Below are 20,756 nucleotides of genomic sequence, written 5' to 3' on the forward strand. Positions count from 1 at the left end.
TGCTTAAATGCTCAGTTCTGTCAGACTCTCTGTGACCTCCTCTGTCCATGGGATTCTCTCAGCAAGAATACTGGAGTGGGTTGCCATTTTCTCCTCCAGGGGACCTTCCTGACCCAGGGATCGAACTAGAACTCGCACCTCTTAATGTCTCACTGCATTGGCGCCACCTGGGAGCCCTATGTGAGGTTGAGGTATGTTATAAACTGTTCTGGAAATAGTTAAATGAAGACTTTAGGCTCCCTTTCCCTTTTCTACACCAGTTAATTTTATAGATTCTAGTCGTGGCTGGTTCTGTGGGAATTGTTCTTTTTCTTAACATGTTGAAAACTACTCTTAATCAAATTAGTACTGTCATTTAAGCCTTGAATACGTCATGGTAATTGCCTGGTTTCTGCTATAAATGTTAGAAAATTCTTGATGTTTCTCACTTTTGTGGTCTCTTTTGCCATTGTAGGTTCATAAACTGTGGGTTCATAAACTGTGCTATTTATATCCATTCCAGAGTTCTGTCTTCTTGAGGCAGTGCAGGAAGGAGAGTGAGTGGGGGGCCTGTTTCTTCACAGTAAGCTCTATAATGAAACAATTGTCTAAATCTAGAAAGCACATAAAGGACAGTTGTCTCTCTTTGGACATGCTTAAATGTATTCTGTTGTGAAAGGCACTTTTCCCAGAGACTTGCTTAAAGTCAAGTGGCTTCTGTAATTATGTGTATGTTATGTTTGCACTCTCTCCTTTCCGGATAAACCTTTTGTGTTAGTTGGCCTTTATGATATCTCATAACCACGTAAGCTCTGAATTCTACTGGTGTTATTTTCTTTGAGATGCCTGACTACTTTTTTTAATGTGACATTGAGGAGGAAGGAGATGATCTCATTTGGGGTGAGTGGAGACTTGGTCAGACTAAGAGAAACTGCAAATGATTAGGGACTGATAGAATCTTAATTGCTTAAGACCTGTTTTAGTATTCTGGCTTTTGAGTTACCTTTCCACAGAGAAGACTTTGCAAAGACACTTCTCCAGGAAAGCAGAGCTTTAGGGCTGTGGATACAAAGATTTAACTATTTTCAGCCAGTGTACAGGGGAAGAGGAGGAGGGCAGAGAATTGCCTTCTGTATCAAACTTGAGAGGAAAAAATAGATGCCCTCTGTCTTCAGATTCCAAAAGCTTAGGCATCTCATTTGTTAGGCTGTCCCTTCTGATTTAGTACTTGTTTTGTTTTTCCTTTTTAATACAGAGTTGGGCTTCCCTTGTGGCTCAGCTGGTAAAGAATCCACCTGCAATGCAGGAGACCTGGGTTCGATGCCTGGGTTGGGAAGATCCCTGGAGAGGGGAAAGGCTACCCACTCCAGTATTCTGGCCTAGAGAATTCTATGGACTGTATAGTCCATGGGGTTGCAAAGAGTCGGACACGACTGAGTGACGTTCACTTCACTGGTGGCCAATCGTGAGTTTTAGTTATAAGACAGCATAGACCCATAATTCTGGTTCATTTGGCTGTGTTTGACTTTTCAAATTAAAAGGTGGAGTTTTGTGAGGAAGATAACATTTAGTACAGTTACCCAGAATGAGAAATAAAACATCTTAATATATATTTTCCTAAAATAGAATCTATGTGAGGAAATGTTTTATAAGTATCTTTGGGGTGTTTTACTTCACTCCATCAGCACGTGGTAGGGGTGTGTAGAGGAAACCTGTTCGGGAGCAAAGAGCAGAAATGTGTTCAGGTGTGGCAGTGTGGTTGTGGCTGAGGAAACCGAAGCAGTGGGAGTCTGGACAGGGGCCCTGAAAGGATGTGCACACAGGTGAGTCCTCGTCAGTTATCCAGGAAGGGCGGCAGCTGTGAATCTGTGGCATCATGGGAAGCCACTCTTATCCAGTGGTTCTCATGCTTTTTCCTTTTCAGCTCACTTTAAGCAAAGATTTTTGTCAATTAAAAAAAAAAAAACTTCACTGGGGACAGGATACTGGATGTCATTTTAAAGGTAATAGGAATCTCTTAAAATTTGGAGGTGACTGCTTTCAGAAGATGATCTAGTGGCAGAATGGAGGGTTGGAGGGCAGGTAGAATTGAAAACAAGATGATTAGATAATAAGTAGCACAGTGGACCTTGGTTTCATCTTTTATGCTCATGGAATTTAGAAGACCATCACCAGCCTGTAGCCATAGAGTGGTTACAGATACGAGATGGTGTTAAAGGAATGGATGCTGAAAGTACTTATAAGTACAGGGCTTGTCACTGTAGTGGTGAGGTCATCCTGTTCCCTTTACAGGAAGTGTTTTCTGTTCTCTTTCTTACTCCAGACTTAATAGGAGTTCAGAAGTTGGACCGTCAGGGTCTCCTCTGGGCTCTAAGACTGTGTAACCTTGGGAAAATAATTTCTTGTTTTTTCCTCATCAGAAAAACGAGGTCCAATTCATATTTAAAATCATTCCACACTTACAGCTTCTAAGTTCTTTTTTTAAAAAAATTTATTTTTTGATTGAAGGATAATTGCTGGTACAGAATTTTGTTTTCTATCAAACCTCAATATGAATCAGCCATGGGTATACATATGTCCCTAAGTTCTTAATAGTATTTATCTGGGGGGGAGGAATAAGGATAATAGATGACTGTAAGCAAAGTGATTCTTTTAAATAATTCCAGTCACAGACAGCAGTCAGCTATGTAAACCCCACTGGTGTCCTTTTATCTATGGGCTGTTAACTTGAGAAAGTGAGACCGGCTGTCAGTTAAAAAGAAAAAAAGAGTCCACTCTCTTCTATGATATTTAAATATTTATTTAAGTTTAAAAATAATTTTCATGGCACCAGTGATTTTATGCTAACTACATACTGCATATGTAGAAAAAAGTACATTGCTTTGAAGGAAAATGTAACTTAGAATTTTTGGCACACGAAAGGTTAACAACTATATATATATATATATATATATTTTTTAATGAAACTAAGAAATTCACATTTGCAGGTAGTTTACCTTCTACTGCTTAAAGATGCAGTACACTATTCTTCAGTAAGAGTTTTATTTCCTCTGATAGATGAAGCTATGGAAACCATTGCTTTTTCTACAATGAGATCAAACTAATTTTGAGAGAAAATAGACATAGTGGAACACAGTAAAACTAGGTTAAAAAACGTGAACAACTTTTAATGATGGGGGAGATACCAAAAAAGACTAGTCACCAACAGAGGAGGTTTGTTATTCAAGCATTATGTGAAAAGCAAATTGAAGGAGACTTTTCTATCTGTATTTTGTAGGATAAGCTCTGGAAAAAAATAACCCACAAGTTTCTGTTCAGAGAGCAAATCCCGCTGTTGGAAGTGGTGTGGACTGTTGTACCGTTGGAACTCTAGATACAAGTAACATACCAAGATATGGAATACTGCATCTTTCGTTAATGTGAATATGAAAGGTCAGAGTCGAGGCTATCACTCACTGCATAGAAACACCATATTCTACAGACTGAGGTAGGAACACTACACTAAAAGGTAATCTGCTATGTTGCATAAGACAGTAGATATCCAGGGTAAAACCAGCCCCCTGTCTCCTGACAGCCTTGTCCTCTTTGAGTCTACTTTTCACTCAAGTCCTCTGCTAGTAAAGCCTTTCCTGTGTAGATGACAAGTGGCAGTGGCTCTCTGGTTCTGAGTGATCCCTGATCTTTACTAGGATCTCCCTCAGTTTTTGTCTTGTCACTTGGAAAACAGATGTTTGTAATTCTGCCCAAATTGTTGCTGGTATGGAAATGATCAGACAGGCCCTCTTCCAGGCTTTGATTCTGGCTGCGTAGTAGCATTACAGTTCTTCATCTTGCTCATCATGGCATCAGACATCTCTGCTGGTTGGTTGTTCGAGCACCCTTTAAACAAGCAAGCCCACCACCTCTACTGGGAAATGATCCTGGATCTTTACCTGTCAGGAATCAGAGCAGAGCTGGCCTTCCTGCTCACACACTGGTAAGAAACAGTTCTGTTGTCTAGATCAGGGTTGGCAAATTCTGGCCTGTGGGCCAAATTCAGCTCACCGTCTTTTTTTTTTTTTTTTTTCACCATCTGTTTTTATAAATAAAAGAGCAAGGCTGTGTTCCAATAGAACTGTTATGTATTACCTGTGGCTGTTTTTGTGCTAAGACAGCAGAGTGGAGTAGTTGCTACAGAGTATGGCCTTCAAAACCAAAATTTAAAAATATTTACCACCTGGCCCTTTACAGAAGTTTGCCGACCCTTGGTCTAGATAAAAGGGCATTTGAAATTTTGCAATACCCACCTTCAAAAAGAAGAACTCTGTTTATTCCATGGCTGTGATATTCTGTACATGGATATGGTTCTGCCACCTCAGAGGACACACTGGGGCAAAGCAGACCTGCATGTGACTCATTCTGTTCTGCGTGCCCCAGGAATCTGTCCACGGACCGTCCTGCCTACATCCTCCAGCCCCAGATGACTTGGAAATCTCTCCCTGAGATGAAAACAAGTTTTTTGTGTGAGCGGCTGTAAGTATTGTGGAGCTTGGGCCGCAGACTCCACACTCACCCTTTACACTTCCGCCTGCTTCCACGGCTCTCAGCCAAGAGAACCAGCGCTTTCCTACAGCTTTCATCTTCCTGGTGCAGCGGATGACCCTGGGGGCAGTGTTTCTACAGCTAAGTGTTGGTCTTTGCCACGTTCACCTTCTTTTGGAGGCATCTCTTAGAACTCTTGTTTAAAAAAAGTGAGATTCTTTTCTTGGTCCCTTCCAAGGCTGTTTGGTTGATCTTGGAATTATATTTTCTGAAGCTTTTCATTCTCAGGATCAGTTTCTTTCTTGCATCTTTAAGTTCATCAGGCTCTATTTTTCTTACTCCATAAAGTAAAAACAAAAGGTGAATTGATAAGAAAATAATATTTTGTTGTTAAAATATAAATTGAAATAGTCTTTTCTGGGGGGAGAGGGGTATACAAAATAAGTACTGCTGTCTGATCTCAACAGTCTCTCTGCTACCTTAGCTCTGGTTTCTGTTAACTGTACTTGGTCCAATGTCTGACAGTGCTGTCTACCCCTGGCACCACTGAATTTACCTATTGCTTCTGGAGCACTGTAAAAGTCTTGAGGTCCTTAGAAAAAAATCACGGGAGTCTAAGTTCATTATACAGAACTCATGGTGATGCTCACTAGGCTCTAGTCTAAGGGGACAGACTTACCCCACCCCTGCTGCTGTTGCTGCTTTAGTGGTGGTCCCTTCAGATGCCCACTCTGCTCAGATTTGAAAGAAAGAAAAGGAAAAGAAAATCCAACTCAGACCGTCATAAGAAGCAACTTTCCATTTAATCGTTCTACATGGATGTTTACTTTTTTTTTTTTTAAAAGCTCTGTCTGGGAAGAAAACCTAGACAGTCCCCATTGTCCCGGCCCCTGACCTGCCCCGCTGAGGCTGCAGTGATGAGTCTGCTGGGCCCCCAGGGAAGCTCCTGCAGTAAACAGAAGACGCCAGCCCTCTAGTCTTCAACTAGTGTCCCGTCTGCTGGGCGACACTACTGCGAGAATCAGTAATAACAAAATAAATTATTTTTGATATTTTCAAAATAATACACATCTATGAAAAATCAAAAATCAGAACCAAAAATTATCCTGCAGATTGGGAGGATGAGAAACGGAGTTGCTGAGCCTTTCTTGAGAGAACCTCTGAAGGAAATGCGTTTTCCCAGTTAGTTTAGACAAGGCGTGTGCCTATCCCCTTTCTTCTTCTGGGAAACGACCCTCCTAGGCTGTGGACTTTTTGAGTCATGAGAGGAGGACTTGGTACATGTGCCGATGGTTCCGCGATGGGTCCCATTGCTGGGAATGGGTAGCCGGGCTCCTTGGTCCACCTGGCTAGTTATTGGGAGGATTCATGCCTTCTCAGGTGTCAATGAGCAGGCTCACCACTGAGCGGATTTTGCAGGCAAACCATCGCCTGAGGGGACAAAAGTATTGATAGTGGAATTGTTCAAACTCGGGGGTCTGGCGGATATCGCGGAAAAAGGCAATGTCAAGGTCAGACTCAGTAAGGATGATCAGGAGGAGGAGCAAAACAAAGAGGAGTCCCATGGTCACAAGGAGCAAACGGAGGACACTTAAAACAAACTTATTCACCTGTTCCTCCTCTGGCCTGCCGTGCCCCTGACACAGGGCCCTCAGCTCGCCCCCGAGGGCCTCCAGCTCGGCGGCAGTGGGGGTGCTGGCCTCGGACTCCTTCTCCTCCTCGATGCAGGTCGCCCCGTTGATCTGCCGGGAGAGCAGCATGAGCTCCAGGCTGTGCTCGGCCACTGGGGTGGGCAGCACGCTGTCCGCCGGGCTGTAGGCCTCGTCCGCGATCACGGCGACTCGCTCGTTGCTGTCTGCCCGGCTGCTTCTCACGTGAGGCAGGAAGGTGTCCCCGTGGGAGGAGGCACGTACCGGGGTGGAGTGGGCGCTGTCCCGCAGGGACTCGAGGCCTGGAAAGACAAAGGGGAAGTGAGCAGGCTTTCTGTGTACTGGCGCACGCTTTGTCTGGTGGAGGCAGCTCCATTCTGTTTGGTCACTGAAGTGTTAGGAAGCCCCTCTGCAGCCCCACGTGCCTAGCCGCCGTCGCTCCTGCATTCTGTTTTGATGTATCAAGAATAGGACCAGAGAAGCAGCAGGAATCACAGTGTCACTGGTTGTACGTTGTTGTTTCCCCACCCCCCCTCTTTTTGTTTATAGTTTTGGCCAATTCGTTACTGATTCTGCCTTTCCTGCCTTTGGTGTCCTGGCTCTAGCCCAAGCTGAAAGAGAATTGCATACTATCCCTCAGAACTGGGGTCTTGGTTCAGGGAGCCCCGAGGGTCTTAAGAGGCAGGAATGAGGAGGAGACTGTTTTGCCCAGTGGGGCCTCATCAATTACCTATTCTGAAGCTGAGTGTCCTCCTGACACCCGAACACACTGCTCCTTGAACTTGTGAGCTCATCTTTTGGACTTCTGCAGTTGCTGTCGGTCTCTTCAGCCTCCACTTTTATCTGTACTGACCTTGAGTGGGGTGAAAACCCAACCAGCTCTTCTTAAGTGCTCGCCCTCTCTTCTCACCTTCAATTGAGCTGGGTCCAGAATAGGTAAAACCACGGAAGCTGTCAGCCTGGAGTACAGAGTGGTCTCTGAGAAGAGGACCAGTGGGAAATTCTCTTAACGTTTGTTAGGAGGAAGGGTCTTTTGGCCCTAACACTGCTCGTTATTCTCTTAGAACATTTCTCTTTCTAGAGCTCGAGCTCTCTGGTAGGGAAAAACAGGAACTGGTTACTTCCCTCAACCACACAGCGGCCACCCAGGCCTGAGGATGTGGACTCAGACTGGCCGAGTGTGGCCCCCGTCAGAGTGCTCCCAAGAAAAAGGCTTGTTTCAGATTCAGTGTCTGCATTTCCCACTCCTGGACATACTGGTGGTGCCGGAGTGGCTCTCCCTACCTTTGTGGTCCACATCAAGAGAAGCTTGTCCTTTTCTGTTGCTCTGAAATCGACCTTGACTGCCCCAGACTGAACCAGATTCCCAGGTAGTAAAGATCTGACCTAACCAGGGCTTGCTTAGGGAGTTTTCTGGCTCAGGGTTAGCTTCAAAAGCCCAAAGGTCTCTTTTAAAAGGTGCCGGTCACCTTTCAGAAGTGGTGTGTCTCATCTTCATTAGCTTCCTTGTAGGGTAGCCAGTTGCAGCCAGGCCACCTGCCTGCCCAGGCTGCTTCAGCCCGTCTCAGCGCGTCTGCAGTACAGGTTCTCCAGAGGAACAAACGAGTGGCTGGGGTGGGTGGGGGAGACGGCAGCCTCCCGTTCTCCGCCTCTGCCCCCCATCACATCACCATTAGTGTATTTGCCACAGCTCTCAGCTCCTGCTTTCAGAAGCTTCGTGGTCCTGGCTGTATTTCCTTTGTCTCTACGCTCTAAACTCTTAAATCTGTATATAATGTTTTAAACATTTCAAAGCACTTTCATCTTTCAACATTCTTCCTGAACTAGAGAGGGCAAGAGGTTACAGAACTTGCCAGAATCATGTGGTTGGTTGTTACTGGCAAAGGTGACGGTGAAGTCCTAGGATCTTTCTATTCCATGGTGCTAATGACCGTCCAGCTGGATTCCGGGGCGTGGAACAGCGGGCCAGGATGAATTAAGTGAACAGCCTGCACCTGCCTTAGATTTAAGTTGCCCAAGAAACCGTCATGAAATAAGATAAGAGCCTGTCCCTTGTTGCAGCGCCTTTGATGTTGCTCTGCTCTCTGCTCCTCCCTTCCTCCCCCATTGCACGTGTAACATGAGAAACATTACCTGGGAGTATGAAATGGGTTCCTGATAAAACAGAAACCTCTTCAGGCCCTGACTGCACAGGATGCTGGCTCAGCTCCTTTCTCAAATCCTCTTGTGGCTCTCCACTCTCTGAAACCTCTGCTCCCTTGCACCTCACAAGGACAGCTCTGATGGCAGACCTTGCAGCATATGACCAGAGTAGCTGCCAGAAGCCACTTCACTGCAGTCTCAGCTTGACCTACAGTTCAGCTCTAAGCTTGCTGGGGAAGGTGAGAGGCCAAGGCCGTGGCATGAGAAGGCGTAATCAGCGGGGCCACAGAAGCCACCTCATCGTGAGTTGTTGCTGCTCTCAGTAAGCAAGACACGGGCTACGCGTGCGTTTTTTCCCTAAGGAGAGCACCCAACAGACAGAATTATTCAGTAAATATTGGTCTTCTGTTCCCCCCACAGCAGGCTTCCCTGGTGGCTCAGACAGTAAAGATTCCGTCTGCAATGCAGGAGACCCAGGTTCGCTCCCTGGGTTGGGAAGATCCCCTGGAGAAGGGAATGGCCACCCACTCACAGACCCGCCTGTGAGGTGATCTTAAATCATCATTCCTGTGCCAGTTTGGTCCTGTACAGACCTTCAGGTTTCAGTAGAAACCATCACTCGCCTCAAACCTGTTGTTCTGGGATGGCTCGGGTGGGCGGCACAGCAAGACAAAGGGTGTCTTTTTACCTTGGAGGCGCTCCAGCTGGTCGCCTTGCCTGGAGTCAGCTCCCCGTGGGCTGGGGGGCACAGCGGTCAGGAGCCTCCCCTGGAGCCGGGGCCCCAGCCTCAGGATGCGCACGCTCAGCGGCCGGAGGCAGTGATTAGTAAGCCGGAGCTGAACTCGGACGCGCGTGTGAATCTTAATCAGGCTCTTCCCCATGGTGGCTCAGGAAGGCAGGCACGTCTTCAGCAGAAACCAGCTGGTCTCCTCGTGGGACCAGCCAGGAAGAGAAGGTACTGGGGCACGGATGGAAACCCAAGCAGGGACGAAGGCCTTTTCACTGATCACACGCCACGGCAGCCCCTTTACAGTGCCTCCCGTGCTGGAGACAGCAGAGTGGCTCTGAGAGGCCAAGCTTATCAGGGCCCTGGATTCAGTCAGAAGCACTTAGACCCATAAAAAGTAATGTTTTCCCAGCCCGTAGAGCTGGTTCCCTGAGGCCCGTTATCAGGGCCCCAGGCCTCTCAGAGGGTTAGGGACCGAGAAGGTAGGGGTGATGCCAGAGGGGAGAGGAAGCGGGACTGCCCCAGAAAACCCAGGATGTGAAGCCGCAGAGGCAGGGGGCCTTGTGGTGCGAGGCTGTGAGGTGTGAGGAGGGGGCTCTGCGGCTGGAAGTGGGCCCTCTCCTCTGCTGGGCTCTGTGCAAGTCTGGTTGCTGACTGGTGGCCCGGGGGTACAGTGAGTGACAGGAACAGACATACTTGAGTGTCCTCTCTGGGTCTGGGTCAGGCCTGTGCTAACGTGTTATCTTGGCATCCATGAGAGCAGAGGGCAGGGCCAGGCTTCTGTTTAAAGGTCTCAGTTCAGTGAGATTACATGGTTTCATTCAAACTATAATGTTACGTTAACACTTTTGCAGTTTACCCCATTTTTCGAGAAAAACAAAGCTTTCCCCTGGAAAAGGCAAAGGGTTTCTGTGATAGCAATTTATATGGTGTATGGACTGCAGGAAAGACAACCCCTGATGGAGCATGAACCCATTTCAAATGTCCATAACTTCCTGGGAGTTTTGATGGTTTGCCATTTCTCCGAGGCCCCCATCACGTCCCTCCTACCCTTCCCTGCCTGGTTGGGTGGACAGTGGGGATGAGCCATGTTAGGGGCTTTAAAGGCAAAACCTCCCTTCAGAGATGATGCAGCTGAACTCTCTCCTCCTGCAATGATCCATTCTTTATTTCACTAGGCTTCATGACCCCTGTACTTCCCAGGTGGCACAGTGGTAAAGAATCTGCCTGCCAGTGCAGGAAACACGAGAGATGTGGGTTTGATCCCTGGGTTGGGCTCTAGTCCATGGGGTTGCAGAGAGTCAGACGTCACTGAGTGACTGCACATGGCACATACCTCTCTTCTACTCTGTTTAAGAAACCATTTACTTTCTGGGCTTCCCAGGTGCCAATGCAGGAGACATAAGAGACGCGGGTTCGATCCCTGGGTCAGGAAGATCCCCTGGAGAAGGAAATGGCAACCCACTCCAGTATTCTCGCCTGGAGAATCCCACGGATAGAGGAGCCTGGCAGGCCATGGTCCACAGGGTCGCAGACAGTCGGACATGACTGAAGCGACTAAGCACGCACGCACGCACTGGTGAGAGCCACTTAACTGCTGAAGTCTTGTATTTTTCCAAGGCAGATGTCCATCTGCCTCTTCTCATCCTGACTCTCATTCTGCCTGTGAGTTTATTCCTGCCGGGGCAGTTCTGAGCTGCCTACTCCCTCCTGGGTCTAAATGGGCCCCGGGTGGGGATGAAGGCTGTGCTTGTCTGTAGGCAGCCTGGGGCTTGGGGAGAAGCACTGGGACGGAGGCCTGCTGGGCTGTCATCTGCCAGGTGTCAAGTTCTGAGGCTGAGCTTCTGAGGCCGGGCCCTGGCCCTGGGGAGAGAGGGGGTTCTCTGCTCTACCAGCTTTCGTGTGGCCTCTGCATCCTCCTTGGCCATTTTGCAAGCTCAGGTGACTTTTGGATGTTGAGGAGCTTACTGCTGCTATGATGGGAGAAGTACAGGTTCTGGGAGGAGGCTGAAGGCATAGCCAGGGCTGGCTGGGAGCTGAGGCGGCCCCATTGGTCGTCTTGGGGAAGCTTGAGGACAGTGTTCCCACCCTTGTGGAGTTGCTAACCCTGCTTGCAGTTACTCCCGATGACTTCTATCTCCACCTGGATGGCCCCAGTCTTCCTCTTCTGGGAATGCTGGTTTTCTTGATGTTCTTCCCTGTACTGGGGAGCAGTAATGCCCGAGGCTGCTCTGTGATACTGTATTACTGCCAGCTCCCCCTGGGGGTGGCCTTCTCTCTGGGAGGACAGCTGTCCCGACTTCCTGCAGGAGTCCTGGGATGGACCTGACGGCTTCAGCCTCAGGACAGATGGCAAGAAGGGCCTCAGAGAGGGGAGGAAGATATGTGTCCTCAAAAGATGAGAAGACATTTCACTTTGCTGAGATGCACCCCCCAGAAGAAGAGAGCCAGGCTCAGTTCTCCACTGAAGAGTAAGATAGGAGGGAAAACCAGGGGGCAGTGTCTGATGACAACTCATCGCAGTTATACTTGGTAGTTTACAAGGCCACCCCCAGCCAACACCCATTCCCCTCTTTGCAGTGGGGGCAATAAGCTCAGAGAGGTCAAGCAATCTGCCCCAGAAAATGCGTGGCAGAGCTCCTATTCTGACCTCCTCTTTGCTGTCTGGACCGGGGCTCTTTGCACGGTGCTTGCTGCTGCCCAGTAAATGCTTTCATCTCTTTAAAGTACTTGCACAGGACCTCCCTGGTGGTCCAGTGCTTGAGAATCTGCCTGCCAACGCAGGGGACATGGGTTCGATCCCTTGTCCAGGAAGATCCCACATGCCTCGGAGCAACTAAACCTGTGCTCCACAATAGGAAACCACCACACTGAGAAGCTCGAACACTGCAACAAAGAATAGCACCCACTTGCCACAACTGGAGAAAGCCCACACGCAACAGTGAAGATCTGGTGCCACCAAAAACAATAATATAGAAAAGTACTTGCACATACACCAGTTTCTTCACAATCCCATGGAGTTTTACAAATGGAGCACTATGATACTCTCATAATTAAGGCAGTTGATGGTGGTTGCCCGGCCAGGGTTCTTAACCCCTAGCCTGTTTGTAGTTCTGTAGCATACTTGGGTGATGCAGTCACTTACACATCATTAAATTCTAAGCACAAGCCAGGGATCCTCCCAGAGGAGCAGCAGAACAATGTCCTTCCTAACCTAAGTGATTCTCCATTTTCATTAACAAACTGCATTCCCACAGAAAGGGCAGAGGGCCTTCCCTCCCCAGCCTCCAGGACAGAGACAGGTATGAAGCAGTCGTATTTTGTGTCCTGTTCCTTGAGACCTTCTGAGGCCCTACAAAACGTCATCTTCAGAAAGGAAAGCACTCAACTTTATACCTGTATCAGGCCTGTGGGGCAACCCGGGTCAGTGACCACAGCTGGAGAGCAAGAGTCCTAGAGTCTCATGGTATTAACAGCCCAGAGATTGGAGAGGTATCAGCCTCAGCTACTGGGTGAAGATACATAGACTTTGTCTTTCTTTCTGCCTCCATCAAGAAGGCAGATTTCTACAAACGGTGGCAGCTACTGGAATGCTTCAGAACCATGCAAAATGCAAAAGAGTTTTCATTTCCTGGTGAAGTGCCTCACCCACCTTGATCCTTTAGGCTGTAGAGACCGGGTATCAGATCTGGAACACAAGTGAAAGCCTGCTATGTAGAGGGACCCTGGGTCACCTCCAGAGCTCGGGCTCACCTTCCATGATGGAGATGTGAACAGCTCTCCTGCGGGTTCTGGGGACGCTGCTCAGCCTTGGGCCGTGGGTTATGGAAGGACAGCTGCGGCTGGGGACCATCCCCGCTCTGAGGTTAGAGAAAAAGAAAACTCTTGACTCAGTGCACAGACAGATGTAGAGTTGACTAGTTGTATTCTAGTTACTAGAATGGCCTGGCTGTGTTTTGTTTTTGAAAATCATTATTACCTGCCTTTACCTTTAGTCCTCGGATCCCAGTCAGAGACACTACTTCAAACCTGTCAACCTCCTAACATCCCAGACCCACCGGAAGCTCAGGGGGTAGAGCCCAGGGTATGCGGCACTCCTAAAAAGGAGCCTAAGACCGATTCTGCAGCCTCCCCTGACTTCCCACAGGGGCTGCTGGTGGCTGCGGCTCCGTGTGAAGGCACGAGTAACGACCTCTCCCATTCGCAGAGGTCAGGCTGGCAGCAACCCCAGCCCTCTTAGCCAATCGTCTTCTCCCATCAGGTCCTAGGAGATGGACTCCTGGACATGCCTGATTTACAGTTACACATAAAGCATGGATCCTGAAACTATTTCAGACCTAGTGTGACTGGCTTTCTTTCATGGATTGTCTACAGAACCCATGAAATCTTGCTGCTTGGGCATGTCCTCTGAGGTCTGTGACTAATTTGAGGACTTGGGATGACATAGAGAATTACCCGCCTTGGGAAGGTGGCTCCTGGGTCCCATGTATTGTCTTGGCTGCATTCACCCACCTACCCTCATTCTCCATCAGGGCTCAGGGAACCAGGGTCAGCCTGTTCCCCAGGCCTTTGGCTGAGACTGGTCTCTTCAGCCCCGCGCCTGTTTTGGGAGCCATCATGGCCCACCCCGGCAGCCCACCTGTGGATTTCGGGCGGCTCCCGCTTGATCTTGGCACTGGATTCCATGACTTCCTTTGCAACTCGGCCACTGTAGGTAGTAAAAGAAGACACGCAGCAGGAGGTGAGACAGCGTTCCAGGGTGTGCTCCTAAGAGCTCAGAGAACTCTGGCTGCCCTGGGAAGTAGCCTCTTTGGCCTACCCCATCCCAATGTTCAGGTCACTGAGAAGGGCTTGCTTGTGGGGGTAAAGAGCCCTAAGGCATCCTGACAGCTCTCTATCTGGAGTCTTTGGGATCTTCCATTCTCATTTAAGAATGATTCCTCATTGTCCAGCATGTTCCAAAAATACTGCCCCCCAAAAAAGATCTTTAGACAAAAATGAGAAGCATCACTGTTACAGTTCTTATTTTGCTGCTTTTGTAAGAGCAGGAGGAGAAGATACATATTGTCAAGCCCTACAGGCAAACGACTGCAGAGAAGGAAATAGTCAAAGGGTTAGGAGATAGGAGAACCAGATGGAAACCACAGGCTGCTCTGGAGGTTCCCAGCATCTCTGTTCTCAAGGGTAAGGACCACTGAGCCACTGTGCTCCAGGGAAGGGTCTGAAGATAGGTCCGTAGTGGTTACTTACTGTCACTATTTACCTGTATCGGAACCGGCTCCCTTTAAAGAATAAATTGCTGCTGGACACTGTGCGGACTTGGCTTGACTTCTCCAGCCTGCAGCAAGGCAAAGTCCAATGTGACAGATGGCCTGCAAGGCCTTACAGCCTAAGGCAGTGCATCCCCAGCTCCTTCCAAAGGCTGCTTGAGGAAACCCTTTGGGGAAAGGCCCTTCACAGCCCAGCTTCTCTCCGACTCTCCTTTAGCCCCTGAGGGCCACGCTCACGGCCTCAGTGCACGGGGTGGGCAGGCTGCAACCTGCTTCCATATCAGGAGTGTAGGGGCTCCTCGAGAGTGCCGGATGGGGCTCTCCAGGGAGACCGGGAGAATAAACATTAGTGCCGGGGGCCTGGGCGAGGAAGAGAAGGCCACCCGCTGAATCTCAGCCAGGCCTCTGGTTAGCAGCGTGCCCTGGGCAGGTTCTTTCCTCTCCCAGTCTTCTCTATAAAACAGTGGAGCTGGGGCTGCTTGACCTCAGGAGTCCCTTCCAGACCCAGCATTGAGAGTTCATGTCGATATCTGGGTAACTGGGTGGAGAAGAGAGCAGAGTCTGCCTTCCTATTCCGTCTCCTCCTTGGAGAGAAACTATGATGTGGTATCACTTTAGAGACTCTGAAAAGTCCTGAAATGAAGAAACTAGCTGAACTTTAGTAAAAGTTCCACCATTTATTTGAACTTGGAACCATTCGCCCTCTCTCAGAATACCTATTAACATTGCTTTTGAGGCTGTGGATAGTTGAGGCGGAGACTCGACAGCCTGTCTATCCTCTTGAGTGACCTCTTTGGTCCTCTCACACTTAGACAAGGAAGCTTGGGCACAGCTCCCTAGATTGAATCCCCTAAGACCCAACTCCACCCACAACACACCCTGGGTGCGTGTCGTACTAACCCAGCTGGGAACCCATCTGGTCCAAAGCCTCTGTCCTGAGTGGTCAGCAGACACTTAGGGAGGTGTCCCTATAACCCAGGAACAGCAGTTTCCGGGACACCATCCCCACCTGGGTCAGGGCTCCACGAGGCTCTGAGCCTACCTGCCCTCCTGTCTAAGCACATTCTTTTTTTTTTTTGCTTCAAAATATTTAATATGTGTCAGATACATAAAGTTACATTTTTATCTGAGCACGTTCTTGAGTCTGACCCAGCACCTTGTAAAACCCTAGGCCAGGAGCAAGGCAGGGATCTGAGCACATGGCAGATGCTCAGAGTGAGGCCAGAGTGGATCTTGCTAGAGACTTGGGGTAAGTGGGGATCTGACCCAGGATGCAGCCTTCTAATACTTAATTAGTAGTCAGTGGAAAACAGTGGCAAGCAGCCCTGGTTTCCACTGTGGGTGCTGTCAAGGTATGGAGATCTATTAACGAAAGGCTCGGAAACTGAGTTTGGTCACAGGTTCAGAAGCTCAATTCTCTTCCCGTGGCACAGAGGGGAAAACAAAGGCAGGCCTCCAGAAATGACGCTGAGATGTTCTCCTGGCTTTCCTCGGACAGCCAGGGATTGAATAGGAGGGAAACGGGACCACATCAAAGTCTTTCGAGTGCCTTCTCCACGAGAAGAAAGAGGCCGACTCAGGTGAGAGTTCAGGCTGCCGATTCAGTTCCTCCCCCAGTTCTGGTATCAAATGCACAGAGGTTACTACACAGCTCAGAAAGCCTGCCCAAGGAGCAGCCTCTGGGGCCCTGGTAGACATCCCACAGCAGGTAGCAGAGTCCTTGGAGTGGGGAGGATGGGGCCCCCTGACCGCCCCCCCCCGCCCAGCCCCCTTCCCCTGACAGGGAGAACTATGGCCTGTCAGAGGAGGAATATACTACACATTCTGTCTTGGTGGTTCTGATCAAGATGCAGCTTATTAAGGGATAAATCATTACATTCTGTTTTAAAAACAAGACCAAGAGTTCTGGCGAAACATACTTTTTCTGGCATCACCCTGGTTTCCTGATGGGCTATTTCTTTGCTTCCTAATGCTTTTATAACCACTTTCTGAAAACTGGGCACAAAAGCCTAAGTGTAACTTTACAAAATCGTTTGGTAAGCTGTGCCTTTGACCCAAAGCTGGTATCTCAGTAACAGACAAGTCCTTGCTCCCTCCAGCTACCCCAACGCTGGGCTCCTGGGCACTTGGCCTGTCACTGGCAACATCTCTGTCAGCACCATACCAGGAAGGGCTGGGCCTCACTCCAGCTCAGCACCAGGCCACCCACGGGGGAATGGGTCCCGGAGTCTCTCCAAGACTTAGGAAGCTGTTCTGGGCTGTGCCTGCTCCTTCATGGAGCTGTTGTATTCTGGGCCGCCCAGGCCTCTGAATGGCTCCACAGGGCTCGCTTACAGTCAGATACCCATGGGCTTTCTCTGGCCCAAGTCTTCCCCTAGGAAGACACAGAAGTGCTCTGCCACGGGGGATGGGGGGTGGTTGGCTGTCCAAGGACATCACAAGGTAGACCCCTTGGGCAGCTCTTCTGAGGCACTTTCCCAGACCTCAGCTTTGACCCTCTAGTTGGTACAACCAGTCACCCTGAAAGGGCTCTGGGTTTTATAAGGAAGCCCCGCTTTGTCATCTCATCTTCACCTTTGTCAGAGATTCTCGGTTTCCTGCCCATCATTGCTCTAAAAGTTGCTTCTCTTGACTCTGGCCCTGATCAAGGCAGTCCCCACCCCAGGTATTCACTCACTTGTAGAAGGCTTGGTTCTCGATCCCACATTTCCAGAGGTGCTTGCAGGCTTCTGGAGTTGGAGCAAAATATGTGAGAATAATTTTCTTTTCCTACAAAAAATCCCACATAGGAACAGCTGAGTGTGGATGGAGACGTGAAGGGCGAAGTGGGCCAGGACACTGACCCCGGAGCTGTCTGAGGGTTCCCTACCGCTCCTAGGGACCGGCTTCAGGTGGGGAGGGAAGCCTCAGCACCCACAGACGGAGCTCAGGTCCGTGCACAAGGGCACACCCAGCAGTCAGGTCCTGTCGGAGTGAGTCTCCGCTGGCCTAGTGTGAACCAGGCGAGCCCGCCCCAGGGTAAGCGGCACTCTCATCTGGGATTTTCTTCTTCTTTTTTGGGGTATTTATCTTCCTGGAATTTTCATATGGAAGCGAAAGAACCTTACTCTGTACTTCCTGGAGGCATGGAACCTGAGGGGTCATCAGCGTCCCTGATGAAGCCCCTGCTGCAGGGCCTACCCACCTCCATTCCTCACCTCCGGATCTTGCCCTTGGTCCTGACTTAGCCTGCAGGGGGCTTAGCTCTACGTTGGTGGACCACCTAGGTTCAGCCCCGGCCCTCCCTGAAGAGAAGGAAACTAGCACTCACCTCTTTCTGACTTACGTATAAATAAAAGGTCTTTCCTTCAAATTTCAGCTTGGTCACCTCATTCCTAGAAGCACAAAGAGAGCGCCTGTCAGCTCGCTGCGGGCCGCCTGTTCACAACTAAGTCTCGCAGATGCACAGCCCACCCCGACTGGAAGGGGCTCCAGGCACAGACACAGTTTTAGCCAAAATTAGAACCGAAACAAGACAGCAGCGCAGGGGCCTTAGAGAACAGTTGCTGAAACAGTTCAATCCACAGTTTTCTGGTCAATCACACTATCATAATAGGGTGATAGGAGGATTTCGGGCTCATCAACAGTGGCTGTAAAAGGGAAGTGTCTGCATGGGCAGTGAGTCTAGGTAGAGTGGTCCTGGGCCATTTCAGGATTTGGTTCATAACACAGGTGCATTATCTAGATGGGACTGTCAAATGTAAGATGCCACAGGTAGCTGATGAGGCCAAAGTTCAAGATACAGCAAATAATGAGAAACAATGCAACCGGGTTCTGAGGGAGTTGAGTCTTTCAGGTGCCACTGGATGGAGAATGCAGTTTAATGCAGACAATGTCAGACGATCTCGGGGAGGGGGCAGGGCAACATACCAGAGAGAGGACAGATTACATGGAACAGTCATGCAGCGTACTGACCAGGAAAGGGGCTTAGGGGTTTGTGTAGAAAAATCCTTGAAGCCACCAGCCCAGTGAATGGCTGCAGTAAAAGAGGCAAACAGGATACTGGGGTACATCGCCCGCAGGACAAACACAAATCAGAAGAAGTGACATGGTTACTGTACATGGCACGGCTTCGACCTCGCCTCCACATCCTGCTCTCAGCCTTGGTGACATTTACAAAGTGGAAGAACGGACCGGGGTCTTAGCTTAGGTGGTTGTCCCTGAGAGCCAGAGGACTAGGCCTCAGCGTCGACCGAGGCCTCAACTTCCCTTCCACTGACCTGCCTGACAGCTCCCCTGTGGAGCCCGAAGGCCCCCTCCTAGCTCACTGGGGCAGAGTCTTTTATTTTTCTACCCTCTCCCCCCGCAGGGAGGTCTGACCATGCACCTCTGCCTCCACTTGGCTTCTTCCTCTTTGCGATTTCTAGGGAGCTTTCCTCAACATCCTAGAAAGGTAGACAGGTAGTGAGAACAGTGTACCCGGTTCACTCCTGGACAGAACTCGTGGGACAGAGGAGGGTCACTCGTTCCCTGGAAGCCGCGGCCAGGTCAGGATGAGAGCTCGCACCTCTGACCACCAGTTCTGAGCTCATACGGGCCTTCCCTGTGAGGCTCCCTCCCAGGCAATCCACCTCATACAGAATACCGTACTTATCAATCGATTGATAAGCAAGCACATGTATCATCTCAGCTTCAACAAGCAAGGTAGAAAAGTAGAAAATTTTCTGTTGGGAGTCAGGTTAAGTTTACATCTGTTACTCTGGCGTTGAGAGAGATGAAGAGACTTTCTGAAGAAGTGGGCTGTGAGAGAAGGCAGAGAAGGAAAAGGGTCTGGGGCAGCCTGGAGAGCTGCAGTAGGGCTTCTGGAGGGTGAGGGTCCTTTAGGGACCACCGGCCCCGGTAACAGGCGAGTCCTCCATGTTTTTAGCTAAAATGTCCCCTACCAGCTGCCTCATATGACAGCTGGCCTGGCTGGAGTGTGGCCAGGATGTGGGTGCTCTGGGAACGTCAGATCACCCAGAGGCTCGATGCGGCAAGTACCCCTAACGAGGAGAGTGGTGCCTGACCCTGCGCAATGTCTGAAAAGATCTGGTTGGACAGAAGACCCCAAACCCTCACCATCTTCACCTAGAGAGTGCAGTGAGTGGGCCAACTTGGGAAGGTCAGGCAAATGGGTGTGTTGGGGTGCACCCTGGTTACGGCAGTGCAGCAGGCCCACTCGGAAGGGGTTTTCTGGGGAATGGGGCCTGGCCAGGCACGTCTGGGGAGCAGTTTCACGAGCACGCTCATGATGACTGTGTCTTCAAGCTTCACAAAAGTTATGAGAGTTGGAAATGGGGTGTCTGGCCTGCAGCACCCCTGGCAGAAAGCTCACCAGGGAGAGCTCTTCCTCAGGTTTCCCACCGGCTCTTCTGGAGAAGGCCAAGGGGATGAGCCAGGAGCGGGCTTCCCTGGCTAGCCCTGCTGGGCCAAGGAAAGCTGCTTGTCCAGGCCCCTGAGGAGCGGACCAGCTCAGACCTGGCAGCCTAAAGGGAGGTTCGGGGATTGCAGGGGCCAAGGAGAATGTGGAGCATGGTCTGATGAGGCTGCCAGGTGTCTGCGTGGGCCCGAGAAAGAGTCTCTTGGAGAGCCAAGTGTCCACCAACAAACCAGAGTCTGCGGCTTCAGCTCACAGAGCCCCGCTGCAGAACAGGCCCCGGCAGACGGGCAGGGAGGAAGCGGTCCGTGCAGCTGCAGCGGGGGCTCCTGCCTGCTGGAGATGGGAGTGGGGGGGGGGGGGACAAAGGGAGCCATGTGACTCCTGGGGGCCGAGGACCCCTAAGTCCCGTAAGGGGATGGGAGACAGCGGCATCTGCTCCCTCAGGCAGTGCCCACTGAGGGGCTCGGTCCGAGGAGGGCATTTTGCAAAGTAACAGGGTCGCTTCTGTCTGCGCCAGGGCTCACTACAAGCCCTCCTTCATTAGGAGAGGGTATGGAGTGACCCTCTCTGCGATGCTATGGCCCCCAGTGGAGGACAGTCCCAAGGACTCTCTTCTCATGGGAACTTTGCTTCCCCGACACTGGCTCCAGCTCTAGACCTCTCATCTTACCTAGAAACCAAGTCTCCACACCTTTTCTCTCTCTGGAGAGGCTGATGGCTCTCAGGAACACCCCTTTGGAAGAATAGGATCCCTAGAAGAGACCACTACCTTCACCAGTTACCATTACGGACGCAAGGCTTAGGAGAGGGTTCAGAATCAGAACTCGCCCACTCACAGACAAAGGACATGGGAACCACAGCCCTCCCCAGCTGGTGAGGGGTAAAAAGCCTGTTTCGGAAATGAAGATACTCACCATTTAATGAAGTGGACCCTCTTGTTTCCTTGCAGAACAACAAACCCAAAAGGAGTGAAGGCTAGAAATGCAGCATTTCCTGACACGTCCTGTAACATAAACATTTCTCGTCAGGGTGGTGCAGGCATAGAGGGAAAGGGTGAAGAACGCAGCTGT

The 20,756-nt window shown here is 50.0% G+C and overlaps 2 protein-coding genes across 3 annotated transcripts in view; one reads left to right on the forward strand and one right to left on the reverse strand.

Moving 5' to 3' along the window:
• Positions 1 to 218: 218 nt before the first annotated feature.
• On the forward strand, positions 219 to 9,133 carry LOC122706501. Of its 2 annotated transcripts, XM_043921705.1 has the most exons (5): positions 219 to 3,466; positions 3,769 to 3,955; positions 4,396 to 4,491; positions 8,422 to 8,613; positions 8,712 to 9,133. In XM_043921705.1, exons 2-5 carry the CDS (start codon positions 3,819 to 3,821, stop codon positions 8,737 to 8,739), a joined length of 453 nt encoding a protein of 150 aa, XP_043777640.1. In that variant the 5' UTR covers positions 219 to 3,466; positions 3,769 to 3,818; the 3' UTR covers positions 8,740 to 9,133. The 2 variants fall into 2 exon arrangements, 1 of the variants encoding a protein (XP_043777640.1); XR_006344401.1 differs by lacking the exons at positions 8,422 to 8,613; positions 8,712 to 9,133 and adding an exon at positions 5,346 to 5,582 and having other exon boundaries at positions 219 to 4,491.
• FRMD5 (FERM domain containing 5) overlaps positions 5,287 to 20,756 on the reverse strand; it is a 313,088-nt gene continuing 297,618 nt past the window's right edge. The window contains exons 8-14 of the mRNA XM_043921704.1: positions 20,601 to 20,689; positions 17,599 to 17,662; positions 16,966 to 17,057; positions 14,282 to 14,356; positions 13,658 to 13,726; positions 12,772 to 12,878; positions 5,287 to 6,451 (exon numbers count right to left, since the gene is read on the reverse strand). Of these exons, the coding sequence (XP_043777639.1) occupies positions 5,877 to 6,451; positions 12,772 to 12,878; positions 13,658 to 13,726; positions 14,282 to 14,356; positions 16,966 to 17,057; positions 17,599 to 17,662; positions 20,601 to 20,689 (1,071 nt within the window). The 3' untranslated portion in view covers positions 5,287 to 5,876. The remainder of the gene's footprint in view (positions 6,452 to 12,771; positions 12,879 to 13,657; positions 13,727 to 14,281; positions 14,357 to 16,965; positions 17,058 to 17,598; positions 17,663 to 20,600; positions 20,690 to 20,756) is intronic.

The sequence above is a fragment of the Cervus elaphus genome, chromosome 13, assembly GCF_910594005.1.
Source record: "Cervus elaphus chromosome 13, mCerEla1.1, whole genome shotgun sequence".
NCBI lineage: Eukaryota > Metazoa > Chordata > Mammalia > Artiodactyla > Cervidae > Cervus > Cervus elaphus.